Source organism: Lycorma delicatula, chromosome 8, assembly GCF_047948215.1.
Source record: "Lycorma delicatula isolate Av1 chromosome 8, ASM4794821v1, whole genome shotgun sequence".
NCBI lineage: Eukaryota > Metazoa > Arthropoda > Insecta > Hemiptera > Fulgoridae > Lycorma > Lycorma delicatula.
The window spans coordinates 137,247,581-137,267,706 of record NC_134462.1 but is presented as its reverse complement, the minus strand read 5'-3'; the positions used below and the strand labels follow the sequence as shown (position 1 = coordinate 137,267,706).

At 31.2% G+C, this 20,126-nt stretch overlaps 1 protein-coding gene across 1 annotated transcript in view; it reads right to left on the bottom strand.

Moving 5' to 3' along the window:
* Nucleotides 1-5,827: 5,827 nt before the first annotated feature.
* LOC142329055 (LIM domain only protein 3-like) overlaps nucleotides 5,828-20,126 on the bottom strand; it is a 167,895-nt gene continuing 153,596 nt past the window's right edge. The window contains exon 5 of the mRNA XM_075373336.1: nucleotides 5,828-6,152. Coding sequence (XP_075229451.1) covers nucleotides 6,018-6,152 — 135 coding nt within the window. The 3' untranslated portion in view covers nucleotides 5,828-6,017. The remainder of the gene's footprint in view (nucleotides 6,153-20,126) is intronic.

Below are 20,126 nucleotides of genomic sequence, written 5' to 3'. Positions count from 1 at the left end.
ATATATTATTTTCATTATTGTTAGAAATCCTTTTATGATATCGTTTTATTTTAATTATAAATTTATTTTTAATATTTTAGGAATTAATATTATTATTTTTTTTAAGTTCGACGTTCTTTCTATGCAGAAATTATTTTTGTGAATGCGTTATATAAAACAAAAAAATACCTATAAAAATATTCTCCTATTTAAAGAACATTCTGTATATGTTTGATAGATTTATATTATACCATTAATTTCTAATCTAAGGTCTTTATTTATCTATTTTACAGCGTATACGTGTAATTAATTTTTTTCTACGTCGTAATTGAACGTTAGGAGTTCAGTCTTTAAATATATAAGATAAAGTTGGAAAAATAAATTATTTGTTTACTCTAATAAATAACGATGTTTCATTGGGAAATTCTTTAATTGTATTATCGTATTTAAATATTAAACAAAAGCTCTGAAACTATTTCCAGGAAAATCTGATAAATATGATATGTTAATTAGGAAAAATGTCTACGTTTAATGAATGCAATTAGTACGCATTATTTAGCGTTACCTATTTAAAGGGAATGAAATAGTTTGATCGTCTTCCTTTTTGTCGATTAGCGATTTAATTAAAATATTATAAAATACTTGTTTTAAAAATTAATAATTCCTTACTTTAAATTTTATTTTTGAAAAAAAGAGAACGATTTCTACCGGAGTACCTTATTTACTTTTAATGTAAGCCGTTATAAAAATATGAGTATATTTAAAATATTCATCGGTCTGACTTGGTACGGAAAGACCTATAACATACACAACGTTAACATTTAAAAAAATATTTTCGTATACTTTACGGACAATTTTATGCAAAATAAATCGTTTAACTTTTCTCATTACGATAACTGGAATTATACATTTTTGCTAAATTTCATTAGCGTTTGTAATAATATTTCATCCGTTGCTATTTTACGTAGAATTATTTGTAAGTAATTTCTAATCTTTAAATATAACATATCCGCTTAAAATTCAACAGTATTTACGAAAATGTTTGTTAATTTTATTTTTGAAGAAATTTAGAATCCGGCTCCCTTTTTGTAATACTTATTCTTGTTTTAATGATCTGTACATTCGAACCCGAACTTAAAAACATATTTGTTTTCGACGTCATACTAAAGCCGATTCCGAGAGCTTAATATTCATAAAACATTATAATCTGTTGAAAGCGACAAAAGATTGTGACAGTTGTATCGGGGATAAGCGTACAACGCCTTGTTTGTCTTATTCGATCGTAGAACGTTTTATTTTAAAAGCGTTTTTATATTTAATAATCTGTTAAAAACACGAATATTTTTAAAATTTACTCCGGAAAACTTGAAGTCTAACTTGGTAAAATAATATAGAATAGCGGAAGTCGAAGCATCGGAATACACATGAATATTCATGTGTTATATTAAAGTTTCACGGAAGCTGGTTTTTATATTGTTCGCTTTTCCATTAAATTTATATCTTTGTTTCGATATATGTAGACTTTGTATGTACATATTTTCCCTCGAGAACTCAAGCAAACATCAGGTAATTTCGATGAAATTGTTTCTTATCGCGTAGATAAATATTTTACTTAGGATAAAAATTCGTTACTTTTTTGTCAAACTCAAAATGTTAGGCAAACTACTAGCCAAAATAAAAAGTTATTGCAATAAAGGAATAATTAAACGCTTAAAACTACCCCTTCAGAGAACCGGGTGATTCAAAAAGGCTGTACAAAATTTAAAAGCATATAAAATTTTATTTAGATAACTTACAGATTCTGTCGAGGTCTCATTTAATAGCAAAAAAACTTCAAATTTTGACTCTGGTATTTCATTAGTACCAAATTCGGCCACCAGCGCTGTCACCGGTGTTCGTAAAAATGGATAAATTTACTGTTGCGGAACGGGCTCGCTGTATGGTTTGGTTTCAAGATTTGCAGTCAGCAACTGAAGTTCAAAGTGATTTTCGTAGGGAACACGGTAGGAAACGTTGTATAAGGCAAAATTTACTCTTGGCACCAAACCTTCGTCGAGACAAGTTATTCAGTTAAACATATAATATCACCCGTCCACCAGTCCCTGAAGCTGCTGCAGAACGACTCGTACAAAACTTTCCACGTAGTCTGAAGAAATCAACTCGACTTGCGTCACGTGAGACTTGCGTTCCAGAAACGATTATTTGGCGCGTATTACGTATACGATTGCACTTGAAGCCGTACAAACTAACCGAGGTTCAACGCATGACAACAAAGTCGTTCAGCTAAAGTTTTGCGTGGAAATGATGGGTAGAATTGCAGACAACGATACGTTTTTAGTCGATGTAATTTTTAGCGATAAGGCAACGTTTCACATCAGCGGTAAAGTGAACACCCGTAATTGCCGAATATGAAGTAGCGAAAATCCTAATGAAACTTTGCAACACATTCGTCATAGCCCGAACAAAAAAAGACTGTACGGCTCGTTCTTCTTCCGGGAGAGAACCGTAAATGGATCGTTTATCTGGACACGCTTTAAAATTGTCTAATTCCTGTCAGATGACGATGATTAGGATGGATACCATTACTGACAACCAGACGGGGTACTACCTCACTACCGCTTAGAAGTCCGAGATTTTCTAGATATTCGATTCCCAGGGTCGGTCTTGAAGGTACGATCGCATGGCCCTCTCGCTCCCCAGATTTGATCTCGTTAAATTTTTTCTCGGCTGTCATTAAGGATCGGATTTACCTACCGCCTTTACCCGCTGATTTTGTTGAGCTAAGAATTCTAATTTAACGTTGCAACTGCTTAGATAACGCCAGATTTGTTGTCTACAGTCTGCAATGAAATCGACTTCAGGTGGGATGCATGTCGTATTACAAATGAAAGCCGCATCGAAGTGAATGTTGGGTGACAAACTGGATGTGTTTTTCTATGAACTAAACTCTCAATCCAATTTGTAAGTTAATTCGATAAACTTTTATATGCTTTTAAAGTCGTGAAGTCCTTTTTTTAAACCCGGTATTTTCTAACATAATCCTGTTCTTGTTCGATTTATTCAAATTATACTCTTTAGCGGCAACAAGTAAAAAGTTATTTGTTTAGAAATAAACATTTTTAAAAATAGTTTAACGTTTAAATAAGTTAACCGATTTAGATCTTGAGTAATCTTTCAGTTTTAAGATTTTTATCTATGAATCTACCATGAATTTTACGAAAAGGTGAAACCTTAAATTGGTAAACCCTAATTGAGAAGAATCGAATAATTTTTATTTAAAAATTTCTGCTGTATAGAAAAAACGTTTGATGATATTTTAATAAAATAACGCAACTATTTTTAAATTAATATCTTCGGATAACATAATCGAGAATTTATTTATTTAATTTGAATTTAAGAAAAAAAATACATTTCCTTATTTTAATTTATATTAAATCTTTTTCTGTTATTTTATCTACGTTAATATTAAAATAGTAATAAAAGTAACGGTAACATGTTACATAACTAACTCTACGGAAGTTGTAGGGTTAACCTGGAAAAAACATACTAGAATAGTTAGCATAGAAGAATAGCTTACTAACACGAAACCTAGAATAAAAGAGGAAAGTAAAACTTAAAGGACCATTAATTTTTGTTTATGTATATATATATATATTTAATCTGAGTGGGTAAAAATTGTTACATAATAATAATAATAGTGATAATGGAGTAATGCAGAGTACTTTACTAGGCTTTTTATCCGTTTTTTTTGCTATCCAAAGATGTAGGAAACATACTTAGCCCCTAATTTACTTCTTTTTAAATTGTAATCTTTATACTTTAAAAAATGAATTTATAAAACATTTATTTTAGTAAAACAAGTAACAGTATTATGCAAATTTTAATTTTTCGATTATTTTACGCTTAATATATTTGTTCGTACAAAAAATAAAAGCTGACAACACAATTGTAGGACTTTCCGTCACGCGTCTAAAGCCGCGTTCCGGGAAAGTCTCACACACACAATTTAAATTAAAATATTTATCATTTTATTTAGATATAATATTTTTTTGTATGTTTAATATAACGATTACAACTAAAGCGCGCCCGTATATTGTACTTGATTCGCGCGGGTTTGGCGGTACTAGCGACCACGGTTGGCAGTATCTAACCTAATGTAATTTTACAACTTACAGAGAACAAATTTTGCTTGTATGCTCGGCAGACTGGTGTTGCCGCGAGGCTTAACGCACCAGGTATCGAGTCGACCGCGCGATGGAGTTCAAGACCTACTCAGACCGAGTTACTTTGTTACATTTTAAATATTATTCATTTATTTAATTCTACCGCTCACCTGTGACGTCACAAAATACAGACGATTGCAACAACTGTACATCGGTGCTACCGACCTTAGAAATATTAATTTAATAAAATTAAATAAATAATTAATATTTAAAGTGTAAAAAATAATTTGGTCGGCAACCCTGTGGAATTTAAAATTTCCCGGTCAAATAGGACGAGGGAAAAAGGGAAATTACAAGAAGGCGTACTGCGACCGTAGCGCTTATTGTGGTGACGGGAGTACTATTGACGCAGTATTCTCATTTAGCCACTAGCTTAGAGCATTTTTTGGGGTTTGAGTGCGGTTTTTCAAAAGCATGTTTTACAGATATTGTTGTTTTTTAAACGTTAACAGGTGTGCTAAGAAAAATATGACTTTAATTAGGCGAAATCTAGAGATACTGAGGGTGACCTTGCTCTACAGTCTCACCTTCTTGACCTTTTAAGTTGAAAATTTACCGGTATCAATGCCCCATTTATAGAAATCGGTCCAGTAGTTCTGGAGATGTAAGGTTATTTAGAGGCAGACACTGGACACACAGACATACATACGAACATTAACATCCGGAAAATTACCAACCGGTTTCTTTTTGGTTTTTGGGTTATATCCCCAAACTGGACCGATTATAATATTTTCCTTTCTAGAGCTACAGCGCTACACGGGAAAGTAATAATGTTAGTGCGATGCTTATTTTTTCCCTATTTATTTTTATTTTACCATGTTTTTAACGGAATGAATTATCCTATCGCAATTTTGTTAATAGTTTATAAATCATTATATAGTTTTTTAACCGTTTATGGTATATTTCTGTATTTTTTTTTATTGTAGACATAAATAAAATTATCTCTCAAGTATTTGTTAATATTTTATCATTTCAAAATGAATTCTTATGCAGTTTGTTAAAGTAGTAAAATATTTGAAGAAAAATAAGTACTTTTGCAGTTTAAAGCAGAAAATAGAAATATAATTGAATTCTGGAAATTTCATTTTTTTTTAGGGGATTTAAGCACTATAAAATCGGTTAAATTTTTATTTACCCTAAATAATTATATATTTGTACACGTTATTAATTTATATTACATCAGTAATGATTCTGTTAACGTACACTAATATTGCATCACCCTACTGTAACGAGAGGGTTGCATGAGTTTTTGTACTCTAATCTACGTCATGCTGGTGAACAACTAGTCGTGTTCATCTTACTAGAATATTAGAACTGTAATATATGTTTTCTTAAGATTAACTAATATAATTTTATCTATTTTTCGTAATACGCAAGACTGTAATATCTTTGCTAGAGTTCAGCCAGTTTATAACCCTCGTACAGTGACTACACATAGATTGTAAGCTCGTTAATTTCTTTACTATTTAATTTCTTTACTAGCAAAATGTCTATTTCGATAATATTTTGTTTAATTAAAAATTTTTGTTTTCTGATCAGAATTATTTATTTAAAAAAAAATTGAATTATTTTGAAAGATTAATCTCGTATAGTTTAATATTTACATTTTTAAAATCAAGGCTCCAACGAAATTAGGTGCACATAACATAAAATTCCGAATACAATATACATCGTAATTGTATTTTTTTTATTTTTAATGGTAACACCAATTTTTTTTTAAGATTCCGCCAATAATCTGCTACTCATTTACTTATATATTCTCGTTATATTTTATCGTGCAGAAGATATTCCTGCTGCTGATGGTCTGCAAAGTAATCACTTAACATCGTACAATAATGGGGGATCTGCTGGCGGTTGAGGATAATGATGACCGTTGGTTAACTCTCTTGGATGTCCTCCATTTTCTCCGTTTGTTGCTCGTCTTTCTGTCGGATTACTTCCACCTGCCGGCTGAAATAAAAGAAAAATGTAAATATTAGTATATGTTTGTATATTAGATTTACGACCGATGGACTACGGTTGTGAATTTTGTAATTTGAAATAATAATAATATTTACAAAATACTGCTGTAAAACGATTGCTATGTTGATAAAATGACTTGTGACGAAAAAAAGAAGTATTGTTTAAGGTTATCGCTAACCGAAAGGGAACACTTTATTAAAAATAACCAGATTGTATCGCTTCCTTCTCAGACTGCTGTTTATGTACTCGTATATTCTCCCTTACATATAAATGTACAAAATACAGAATTTTTATCGTGAAATACAAGAGGTCACGCGGCCTTTAAAATACTCAAAGAATCATCTTCTCCGTTAAATTTTGTTTAAGGTAGAAGGTAATCGATCGTTAATTGCTGTTACGATAAATAATTTAGAAAAGGATTTTTAGTAAATGCTGAAAAAGGCTTTGTCGCTTAAGTCACCGGTTTATCTCCACATGCTTTGAGGCGAGCTGAAAGTCGTACAGGATGGCGACGCTCAGCCACGAGTAAAACTGTCGATTGAAAAGGTATTAAATATTGATAGTATATGTTATTCAGCGACATTGTAAGGCATCTCGTCTTTGTTAATCGCTGTTGTTAATGAAGTAATTATCTCAAATATTTTAATTCCTGTTTATTAAAGATATTGTTTTTATTAATTTTTATCCGATATAAACTAAAGTTGCGGCGGGTTTTTAGACGATGTTTGATTCTGTGGAATTCTATATTGTAGTGAGCCAGATGTTTCTTTATCCGGTTTTCCCTACTTTTCCTGGTTGAGGGAACATGTTGGTCCTCGACTATTTTTATACGGTGAACCGGTTGAATCGTGCACGAAGGTTAGGTCAACCTTCGTGCACGATTTACAATTACAATTTACAATTTTATTTAATAACCGAATACATTATTAATTTTTTTTTTTTTTTTTGTTAAATATATTCTAAACTGTAACGTATTGTGCCTATCGCTATTGCAATCATCGAATTTGACAACCTTATACATTTTTATGGCGTATACTCAGGAAGAAGAAAATTATTTATTTTTTTTTGTTTACATGTACTTGGCTTATAATTTTGTGTAGAAAAAAATATGTATATATATTTTTTTAATAATTTAATATCAAATTCTTCGTTTTTAACTTATAACTAAATCTTTTGGTGTGTAATTATCGGGGTACGAAATTTTCTATTTACTTGAGGTAATGATATTAAAAAAAAAAAGTTGCTGAAGTCGATATACGGTTTAAAAGTACTACTATAGTCGAGGTCTTCACAGGTAAAGCTCGAAAAGAACTAAAAAAAAATGTTATACTCTCCAGTAAATTTGCATCGAACTTGAAAATAGTCCTTTTTTCAATAACAAATTTTTAAAATTATTTTTAATTTATGAATTTTTAAATCATTAAAAATAATAAAAATTTCCACAAGAATTTTGCTAACCTTCGCTAAAGTTCTAATTCCAAAGATATCATTAAAGTATATTTTCGGCTATTTGAAAAACAAAATATTAATTAGAAATTTTCCTCCTGGTGATACAATAAACGTAGAAAATTATTTTTATTTCTAAACGCTTCTTTTTGAAAAAAGTTAAAAAAAATTAAGTAAATGAAATATTACATATTTTAGATAATAATTTTAAACGTCTCATTTTTAATACAGGGTGAATCAGCAACATCCTGCAATCCTTTACACACCGTTTACACAAAAATATTATTAAGTTGATGAATTAAAATAAAAGAAGATTTTATAAAATTACATTTTCTATGAATGGAATGATTTTTAGTGTAAACAATTATTGAATATTATTTCTTATATTACGCTCCAAATAAACTAATCGTAAGAGAAAAATGTACATTAAGTGCAACCCCTTCATAAGCAGCACCTCCGTCAATATCTATCCGACAGATAAACCTCTATTTTCAAAATATGTAGAGAATAACGCATATATTTTAACGCATCGGGTCGGTGTAGCCGTAAACTCTTCGTCGAAAATCAGAGAGAATCAGTCGCAAATCAGCAAACAAAGGGATCCTTTTCACAGGTTAACAGGTACGTTTAATAATTAATTCTTTGTAGTACTGATAACGGCAAGCCCGCCGGGTTGGTCTAGTCGTGAACTCGTCATCGCAAATCAGCTGATTTCGAAGTCGAAAGTCTAAGGTGCAAATCATAATAAAGGCAGTTGCTTTTATACAGATTTGGATAAGAGATCGTGGATACCGGTATTCTTTGGCGGTTTGGTTTCAGTTAATAACAAATCTCAGGAATTTTCGGCCCGAATCTGATCAAGACACACATTGATGAATCACTAATGACTTTAATTGTTGATGGGGCTATAAATAAAAATACATGTAAAAAAACACATATATTACACAAATATAGTTAATTACACAAATAATCTCAAAACAAACAGAAAATAAAAATTTGTTGCGCAATTTATTTGTGCGATTGTATTACACTACTCTCTTTTATATTAATCTATTATAAACTCGTAAAATTAAAAAATTCGAAGAAAGATAAATGGCGCCGATAAAGATAAAGATAAGATAAAAGATAAGATAAAGATAAAGATAAGATAAAAGATAAGATAAAAGATAAGATAAAGATAAAGATAAAGATAAAGATAAGATGGCGCCGTCGATAAAGATAAATAGGTTTCTGCTTACACTTTTTTTTTTCAATGAAATAAGTTTTAGATATAAAATAAAAAATAATTTCTACGACTATCAACTAAGCTGATAAACCAAATAGCATCAGTATTTTTATATTTCTTAAAATGATTAAACGAATGAAATTTGTGACTGCTTGAAGTATTTTTTCCCCATTTTTGAATAATATTATTCATGTAGATCTTAGTGGCACAATTATGAATTATTATGATTTGGAAAAATTTTTAATTTACTAACGTATTTCAGTAACTTCCATATAAGTTCAATCAAGTTATAAGTTCTATCTTAAGTTAAAAAAAAAAAACATAGTTTAAGTTATTTTGGACGTAATGTAATTAAAAACCTTTTTAAATATTTACTTTGAAACGAATCTTAAATACCACAGTTTTTGCCGGCTACTTACCAAAATAGGAAATAAAATAAACAATTTTGATTTCAGAATTTTGTTTTTAAATGTTTATGCTCACGAGGAACGGGTTATAATCAAAAACTATTACTAATCTACAATTATTTATTATTTTTATTTAAGTTATCGATAAGAAATTTTGTCATTTTATTTTATAATAGCTAACATTGTGTACAAAATGTTACTGTGAAAAGTAGTTAATTCTAAAAGAAGTGTTTTAACTAATGATCCTATTATTTATCACAAATAAAGAAGGCTGTCATTTTTTATACCTAATATATATATATATAAATGAGTGTTTGTGTTCGTGTGTACTGAATTGTGGGATGGCAGGTGAAGAAGAATGGCATCAGAAATCCCTGGCGAGAGGAAACAAATGATTTGGGATAATTGAGCGAACGAGAGCGAACATCAAGAGGTATTGTGGGGGTGAGACTAAACTTTGTAAAAGTCTCAATTTATCTGAATCAAGTGACGTCACGCTCAGCCTGCAAATTACCCGGTGTGCAACTGGCGGCTTTCCCACGGACAAATGACGCCCGATTTGCTCTCGAATAAGACATCGTCTTTCTCTATCCGTCTCTCATTTTATCTCTTACTCGCTCATCTCTGTCTCCGTCTCTCTCTATCTTTTTTGTTCTGCCGTTCTACAACGCTTGTCTTCACCCTAAGGACCACTATAATAGTACCTACTGATAACAAGAACACTACTGACATGAGACTAACCCCTTCCAATTAGGATTTAATTGAACTTAACTGTACCGCAGTCGACTGTGCGAGTTCTTATCGTACTACACCCTTCTTCAGCAAGCCTTAGATGCAAGCCAAAGTACAAAAATACAAAATTCCTCTTTCAGCCGAATAATATTTTACCTCTTTAACGTACATTTTATTTAAGGCACAAAATATTTTTGCTAGTATAGATTTATCACGTCTACAGAGCGATATTTAATTTTTGCATATTCACTTTTGTCACGGAGTTTTCATTTACGTGTTGATTTTCTTGAATATTTTATTACCTTAAAAGAAAGAAATTTATTCAATAATCTAGCCGGAACGAATTTTCGTATTCAAAATTTTAGTAGACAACGATTCAATAAATAATTTTATTAATTTTCTTTTAAGTCTAAAGTCAAAAAATAAATAATTAAATAAATTAGTGTGTAATTTTAAGTATTATATTATTTTTTTTTTTAGGGGCATTGACTGCTGTTGTCATTAGCTCCTTTCCACATAAAAAAAAAAATGAAAAATTTCTTTCCCTCCCTTTTGAAATCTCTAGCAACATGGTCGGCAAATTATCATTAGAGATCATCAGAAGAATTAAAAATTGTGAAAGGATATTAAAAACCCTAAATAAATACAAGATTTCACTTAAAAGTGACGCACTAAAAACACCGTCCGATCGCTTTCAAATCTGTAGGAAACATTCTTGTCATCCCAGGGAAGGTTTTAAGCCATAGACCGAGGCCCCAGCCCTCTTGGTGGTGATGTTGTGAATTAAAGATATTCATCGAAGAAAAAAAAGAACCGATCCTTATACTTCATTATTATATTTCTGTCAGCGTGGCAACAGAGATAAGTTCTGAATTTTTCGTCGTCGATGATGCGTGTACTTTAGTTACCACAGTTACTACTATTCAACCCACCGGGTTGGTCTAGTGGTGAACGCGTCTTCCCAAATCAGCTGATTTGGAAGTCGAGAGTTCCAGCGTTCAAGTCTTAGTAAAGCCAGCTATTTTTACACGGACTTGAATACTAGATCGTGGATACCGGTGTTCTTTGGTGGTTGGGTTTCAATTAACCGCACATCTCAGGTATGGTCGAACTGAGAATGTACAAGACTACACTTCATTCACACTCATACATACCATCCTCATTCATCCTCTGAAGTATTATCTAAACGGTAGTTACCGGAGGTTAAACAGGGAAAAGAAAGAAAAGTTACTACTATTCACGTACTCGTCATCGCAAATCGGCTGATTTCGATAGTTATAAGGTTCAAATCCTAGTAATGACGGTTATTTTTATACGGATTTGAGTACTAGATCGTGGACACGTACCGGTGTTCTTTGGTGGTTGGGTTTCAATTAATCACATATCTCAGGAACGGTCGAACCGAGACTGTACAAGACTACACTTCACTTGCACCCTCGTACGTATCATCCTCTGAAGTAATACCTTACGATGGTTCCGAAGACTAAACAAAAAAAGAAAAAAGTTACTCTTTTGTCTTGCGTAATTTACTTTCTTTTTCAGATTCCTATAAAGCCTGAATACTTTAACTGTTATTTATCGGTATTATTCTCACAACAATGAGCATAACGAACGCTGCGGGCAACCAGGGGGCAGAGCCCTCTGGCTCTGTGTATAAATAAAATTATCCTCATTATAAATATACTCGATAATTTAGTCACGCGATTCAAGAAGGCAACTTTAGTTCTATTCGTTGAGGTTCCGATCTCTTATTTCAATCTATTAATGGTTGTATTTATATATAAAGTTGTCTTCTAATTTATCTTATTAATAAAATAGTTTATTTATTACATCTTAATAAAAGTTTGAAATTTATAATCATTTGATGAAAAAAAAAAGTTTAATCAGTAGATTTAGTTAAAAGTAAGTTAATTTTTATATATCTTTTATGAGGAAGAAGGTGAAGGAAATGCGACCGTTTGACACATTTTATAAGAAAGAATTTCTAATAAAGGCTAAAGGCGGTTTTTTTGTTTTTGTTGTATTTTTGCGGATAGGCATAGTATAAACCATGCAAATATCATTATTTCTGGTATCTTTCACTTTTACCCAATATTCTTTCATTATTTCCGCGTGTTTGGTCTCTGTCTCTTTCGACCGTTTCACTTCGGTACGATTCTTTTGTTTCTTGCCGTTTCAAACTCAACTTCGTATAATTTTTTATTTGAATATCTTTCTGTTTCGTTTCTTGTTGGATCCCTGGTTCTATAATTTCTTTATTTTTGGTAGCACTTTTTTTACTAAAGATTAGTATTTATTTAGTCTCTGTTTGTCCGTTCTGTACGTGGCCCTGGAATCTCATTTCCCTTCTTATCTTTTTCTGATGCTCTTTATTTCGTTATACACTTCTTGGTCGGACTTCGGTTTGTATCCTGTCGTTTTCTTGGGACCTTAGTTTATTTTCAGTGTTCTCTTGATGGCAGTTTATTCATTTATTTATTTTTGTTTTATAATTCAGCTTAGAAGCTTCGAAAGGCGGTTCGTGGAAATAAACTTTCCGCCATGTTGCGTATGAAAAAATGCCATATCTGACCAGGATTCGAATCTGGGACTCCCTAATTAAATGCCGAGACGCTAGCATTCGCCATGAAGATGGGTAAATTTATATTTTTTTAGGGAAAAATTTGTTACATTTTTTGAGATCGAAAGTTTGTATCAATTTGAAGCAAAAAAAAAAAAAGTAGTAGTTTCTACATAAAATATTACTATCTCATTTTATATGTGACTTGATGTGTGGTATTTATGTAGTCAACGTAATTTACTATCTCTAATATTCCATAATTATACGCGCGGGAAAAATAATATTTTATTATAGTAATACGAAAAGGATTTTATAATGTTAATAAATTAACCGCGAAACAAATCGTATTAAATCAGAAACGTTGCGGTATACAATCAGGTTAAGTAAATTATTTTTCCCCTTTTGTTCCGCCGTAGATGATTTTCAAACCGTGTATTCTTCCAATTTCCTAGTTTCAACTAACGTTGTTGTTTCCTTTTAAATAATTGTACTCTGTAGAAATAAATGACTGTTGTGAAGAACACGCGATTCTGGGGATCAGCAGAAGAAAAATGCTAGTGTGCAATCGACGGTGCTCAGTTGATACTTTCTCTCATTCATTTTAACAGAACAGAGAACTGCGTGTAATGTTCCGCCGCTAAACATGTTTCTTTTCACTCCTGCTAACCCCTCTTCCAAGTTTTTTCCCCATTTTTTTTTTTTTTTTAATTTTACCCTTCTAACCACCAAACAAAGAAATTTGTTTCTTTTCGTTGTTTTTCTTCCTAATTCATCCGATCATTATTAATTCTTTCATTTTTCATCTATTTTAATTATTTTTTGTTATTGAACTAAAAGAGAAATGAATGAATTTTTCTTTTGTAAGTTTTTATTTTTTCGTAAATTTGTACATAGTAATTAAAATAAAGATTGTAAAATGATGCTGCTAAATGATTAGTAGATGCAATAATTTCATTTTTTCCGGAAAGTCATCGTATTTTCATATTATGAAAATCGTTGGATTCCATTACATTTATTGTAAATTAGTGATTTCTAAAATCAGTTGATTGGGGATATCGATTATCAATGAAAAAACTAATAAAATAAAAAAATAAAAATAAAAACCGACTTAAAAAATAACTATTTGTTGTAATTACTTTTACTTTAGTTAACAAATAAAAATATAATTATTTGTAACTTGTTAGTACTATTATTTTTGAAGTCTATTTTTATTTTTTTTAAATTATTTTCCAAATTTTTAGTTGTATCTAGTGTATATATATATATATATATATATATATATATTCAAAAAAAGTGTTATCGTAATGATACCAAAGAAATCAGGGGCAGATAAATGTGAAGAATACAGAACAATTAGTTTAACTAGTCGTGCATCAAAAATCTTAACTAGAATTCTATACAGAAGAATTGAGAAGAGAGTGGAGGAAGTGTTAGGAGAAGACCAATTTGGTTTCAGGAAAAGTATAGGGACAAGGGAAGCAATTTTAGGCCTCAGATTAATAGTAGAAGGAAGATTAAAGAAAAACAAACCGACATACTTGGCGTTTATAGACCTAGAAAAGGCATTCGATAACGTAGACTGGAATAAAATGTTCAGCATTTAAAAAAAATTAGGGTTCAAATACAGAGATAGAAGAACAATTGCTAACATGTACAGGAACCAAACAGCAACAGTAATAATTGAAGAACATAAGAAAGAAGCCGTAATAAGAAAGGGAGTCCGACAAGGATGTTCCCTATCTCCGTTACTTTTTAATCTTTACATGCATCTAGCAGTTAATGATGTTAAAGAACAATTTAGATTCGGAGTAACAGTACAAGGTGAAAAGATAAAGATGCTACGATTTGCTGATGATATAGTAATTTTAGCCGAGAATAAAAAGGATTTAGAAGAAACAATGAACGGCATAGATGAAGTCTTACGCAAGAACTATCGCATGAAAATAAACAAGAACAAAACAAAAGTAATGAAATGTAGTAGAAATAACAAAGATGGACCGCTGAATGTGAAAATAGGAGGAGAAAAGATTATGGAGGTAGAAGAATTTTGTTATTTGGGAAGTAAAATTACTAAAGATGGACGAAGCAGGAGCGATATAAAATGCCGAATAGCACAAGCTAAACGAGCCTTCAGTAAGAAATATAATTTGTTTACATCAAAAATTAATTTAAATGTCAGGAAAAGATTTTTGAAAGTGTATGTTTGGAGTGTCGCTTTATATGGAAGTGAAACTTAGACGATCGGAGTATCTGAGAAGAAAAGGTTAGAAGCTTTTGAAATGCGGTGCTATAGGAGAATGTTAAAAATCAGATGGGTGGATAAAGTGACAAATGAGGAGGTATTGCGGCAAATAGATGAAGAAAGAAGCATTTGGAAAAATATAGTTAAAAGAAGAGACAGACTTATAGGCCACATACTAAGGCATCCTGGAATAGTCGCTTTAATTTTGGAAGGACAGGTAGAAGGGAAAAATTGTGTAGGCAGGCCACGTTTGGAATATGTAAAACAAATTGTTAGTGATGTAGGATGTAGAGGGTATACTGAAATGAAACGACTAGCACTAGATAGGGAATCTTGGAGAGCTGCATCAAACCAGTCAAGTGACTGAAGACAAAAAAAAAAAAAAATATATATATATATATAATATTTAATATATTATATTCTTACTGTAATATATTATGTATATTTACATAATTAAAATATGTGTAGGCCGACTAAATGCGCTGCTCATTTGAGAGATTTTTAAAGGAAAGTTGCCAAGAAAGGAATGATCGTTTTAGAAAAAATGCAAGAGAAATAAATGCCGTAAATATTTCCACATAAATATTTCGTTATATGCCTAAATAACGATAATATAGACTCTCATTAATATCCTAGTCATTCAGGGAACAGAGAACAACACTGTACTGGTGTGAGCGGTCAACGACCAAGGGTGTCGTGCCATTCTGTTTTTTTTTTTTTTTTGGTATTTTTCTTAAGATTATCGTCGGATTTGGTTAACATTTTTAGGGAACCACTGTGAATTGTAATATATTTTTAAACTGTTTCGATTAAAAAAATTATTAATTATAAAAATTATAAAATGTTTACTAACGTCGGAGATATTGCGAAACATACATAAAAAAAATACAGTCGCATTGAGAACCTCCTTTCATTTTGATGTCGGTTAAAAAGTAATAAGTAATAAAAATTATAAGTAATTAAATAGATTTTAAGAATTAGACCGAAAAAAGTTAAAGTTAAAGTTAGTTTAAATCGTAGTGGATTTTTAGTGTTAAGTAAAGGTAGTATAAATTAAATAATCTGGCGATTACTATCGTCGCAGTTAATGAATTTTTTTGTTTAATTTGGTAATTCTATAATGAAATATAATGTAATCGAATGCCATTTTATTTCGAGGTATAATTTGATAATTTAGTTAATAAAAAATATTCCCCTATTACCCCTTGCATTATTATTATTATTATTATATAAATGTATTTATTTGTATACGAATGAATTTTTAAAAAAAAATGTAACTTCCCTCTTACTATTGGTCAAATAGGGGAATAAAAGATAAAATAGAAAAACATTACAAAACAATTATATTTTGTTATTATAAGTAAAATAATAATAAGCGTTATGTTATTATAAAGAGAAGTAGAGCGTAGTGAAATTAGTATCCAGAAATAGACTTTCTTGTTCTTGTGCTCCGATTGGCTAAAGCTGCGTCATTAAGATGAATAATAAAAACGCTTTTATAAATTTTCATGTATATAAAAACAGTATATAGCTATTTTGATTCCGATGGAATCATCTTCGGTATTATAACATTAACAAAATAATACAAATTTTTAACAATAATAAACTATAAGTATTTTTGATACAAAAAAAGAACACGAACAAGAACGGAAAAGAGAACTTGTAGTTTCTGTGAAAATCTACATGTTGCTGAGGGCAAGGTTGAAAAAAGTTAATGGAAGATAGGTAAGTGTTGGTGTGGGGGGTTTGTATACGTTATGTAGCAAAGCGTAGATTTATGTAGCACCAGAATTGCCGCTACTTTAAGTTAACATTTGGTCAAAATTAATAAACATACGAGTATATGTATATTTATATACATATGCAGGGTGTCCCATATAAAACGCAACCCATCAATCACTTATCCATGAAATTTCAAAAGTCAAACTTACTCCCCTACTCGTTACTGAAATGGACTCGTCCAACATCTGAAAATCGCGGCGACGCAGTAGAACACTACCAATAGTAACAACAATGCAATCATAACGTTCAGTGTATTGCGATAGACAAGATGGTGTTTTCGCTAGATGAACGTGTTTTCATTGTCGAGTCGTACTTCAGTACGAAATCAGCGGTTGCAGTGCAAGATTTGTTTCGCCATAAGTACCCGGATAAACCGGCTCCTTACAAAACATTAGTATTAAGGTCAGTTGCAAAATTTAGAGAGACCGGTTCTGTTAATAACAAGGAACACAAAAGATCTGCGTCAGTGTTGAATACAGATACAGTCGCTGAAATCAAAGACCGATTACTCGCCTCGCCAAATAAATCGATTAGACGTTTGTCTGCTGAAATTAATTTGTCTAAATCAACTGTTCATCGGGCGACCAAACGATTACAATTACGACCTTATCGCATTCAAACGGCTCATCGACTTCTTGAGCCCGACAAAAAAAAACGGCTATAATATTATCAAAGGTTCCGTCGATTTCTGCGTGAGGGAATTAACGTTATGGGTTCGTTATTTTTCACAGATGAAGCACGGTTTCATTTGGACGGCTACGTAAACAGCCAAAACAGTAGAATTTGGAGCGCTGAAAAACCCCACGTTTATCACGAAAAACAATTTCACCCGCAGAAGTCGGGCGTGTGATGCGCGATATACCGAATTGCATTTTACTCTCGTTTATTTAGAACAAATAACAGCAGACCGACTAAACAAATTTTTGATTTCTTCCAAAGTAAAAAAATTGAATGCAAACGGTTTAGATAAGTCCAAGAAAATCTAAACGAACTGAAGATAACTGCAAAAATTATAAGAGAGAGAGAGAAATTTTAAACAGAATATTAAAAGACGAAAATAAAAGGTTCCAAGAAGCGTTAAAACGCAAGATCAGCAGAGCTGAATTTTCTGAAGAACGAAGGAAGGAGATATCAGAAAGAATGAAGATTATGAGGTACTGGGCAGATACAAAAACAGAAAAAAATTAACAGCTGCAATAAATAATCTAAAGCATTGATTCCCAAAGTGGTCCAGGTGGACCCCCAGGGGTCCACGGGAAACTCGGCGGTGTCTACGTTGGCGTGACAAAAAAATGGGGTTCACAATTCGTAAGCGGGGGTCCACGAAAATTTTCTTGGAAAATTGAAATTTATGAAGCAAAATATTAGTCGGCGCCTATTTTCCCAGTTTTCAAACTTGTGACTGGTAGAATGCCTTGATGAGGATATTCAGACATACGTTCAACATTTAATCGCCCTGCATGATGACTTCAAAATCAGATTTGAAGATATTCTGACGATGGAAATACCACCACGGATCGTAAATCCATTTGATGAAACGGAAGTGGAGAATGTGATATTACTAGAGGAGTTACTCGACCTTAGCGCTAATGAGGAGCTGAAGGTGAAATTTAAAAGAGGGTATCAAACATTTTGGCTGCAGGCAGAAATACCAGAAAAATATCCTGGACTGTGGGGAATTGCGAGAAAGCTTTTGATAGCGTTTCCCTCGTCATATCTTGTCGAAAAAAGTTTTAGCGTCGTTACAAACCTTTTATCAAAAAAAAAGGAGCAGATTCAATATCACAGAACGGGGAGATTGCGCTTATTCCTAACAAAACTGAAGCCAAATATTGATAATTTGCTGTCAATCCATCAAGTACATCCCTCCCATTAAAATTGTAACTATTTAGTGATTGTCATTGTAGAAATAACATTACGTTATTAATGTTTAATGTTAATTATATTACGACAATTTTATTATATTACATTGCAATACGATAACAATAAATAATTAATAGCGTAATGATTACATATTTTAATAAATTCGACACAAAAAAATATACTATTTTTTTTTTTGCTTTTTACCACTCTGAATGGGAAGTTTTATAAATAAAATAAGTGAGAATCGATGCTTTCTTGTGCTGTGAGTATATGTCAAAAATGTAAATTTGGATGGAAGCATTTTTTTTGATCGGCCAACTTTACATCTTTGACATCCACTCACAGCACAGTCGATCAAAAATTAACCGATCGATTCTCACTTTTTTTCGGAAGCTGTTAGTTCGTGGAACTGAGCCGTAACGCAAAATTTCATAGTTAGATCTATTCTTCACATTTTCCGTCGACTGGAAATATGATAGAAATCTAGCTGCAGGGGGTCCACCGCAACCAGCAAAATTTTGCTGAACCTCTGATCTAAAGTGTTCCAAGGTGGACTATTCCGAAGAAAAAAAATCTGTTAATTTCTGTCACTTTTAATGTATATGATTTCACGCTACTGACCGTCATCACGGGGTCGAATTAGGTTTTTATTGTTTTTTATTGGTCGTTTATTAAATCTTGGTTATCAGGGATATGAATAGACAGAAGTACAGTTGTATAAGCATAATAGTAGTCACGAGATAAAAATCATATTTTTTTATTTGTAAAAGTTGAAATTTTGTTAAGTCTATTGTAATTACACAGAATAATTTTTTTACATAAAACGTGTTCCGTTTTATATTGACATTTTATCGCATGATATGTTTTATTAATAAATCTATCGTTATTTTGAAAACATTTTCTAAAATCAAAATCAAAACCGTACGTCTGATTTTGATCAAAATAAACACGTTGAATTATCTCACGAGACGATGACTGTACTTACTTATTTTAATTTGATTACTCGCGTATGTCTGTATGAGTCGGCATTCCGATATTAATAATTCAAGGAATACGGTAAAATAATACTGTTAATTTAATATTAATATTGATGGAACGAGTAATTAAGTTATACGCTCATATAATGTATTATCCTCATATCAAGAACATCAAACCGCCTGATTAAATGTCACAAACCTAATACCATTATTTCGATAGAATTATTATAATAACTTAGAATTATGTTTGTATTAGTCAAACACAGCTACTCGATTAAATGATTTTAATATAATATTCATCTTTCAACAAGAAGAGGCTTACGTTTATTAATTTTGTTTTTTTCCAAAAGTAATTTTAGATTTACAATATTTAGAATAAAAAATAAAGCGTAATAGTAATAAGTATATTAAATTCAGACGCTGAAGAAATGCTGTTAAACTGTTACATAAATTTTGACATTAACTGTAATAAATCATATTAGTAGGATATCCCTTCAGTAATTATTGAATTATCCCTTCGTTATTATTTAATTATTATGTATTGTAAAAGGTTTTTTTTACAATCAGAGGTTAATAATTATTATTAAATCAATAAATTTAAATAAAAAAATAAAAAAATTGATTGGACACCACATATCTTCGTTGTTCGCCTACTAAATTACATATACACATTTTTAAAAGTACATAAAATTTTATTTATTTAATAATTTCTGATATTTTTCATAATT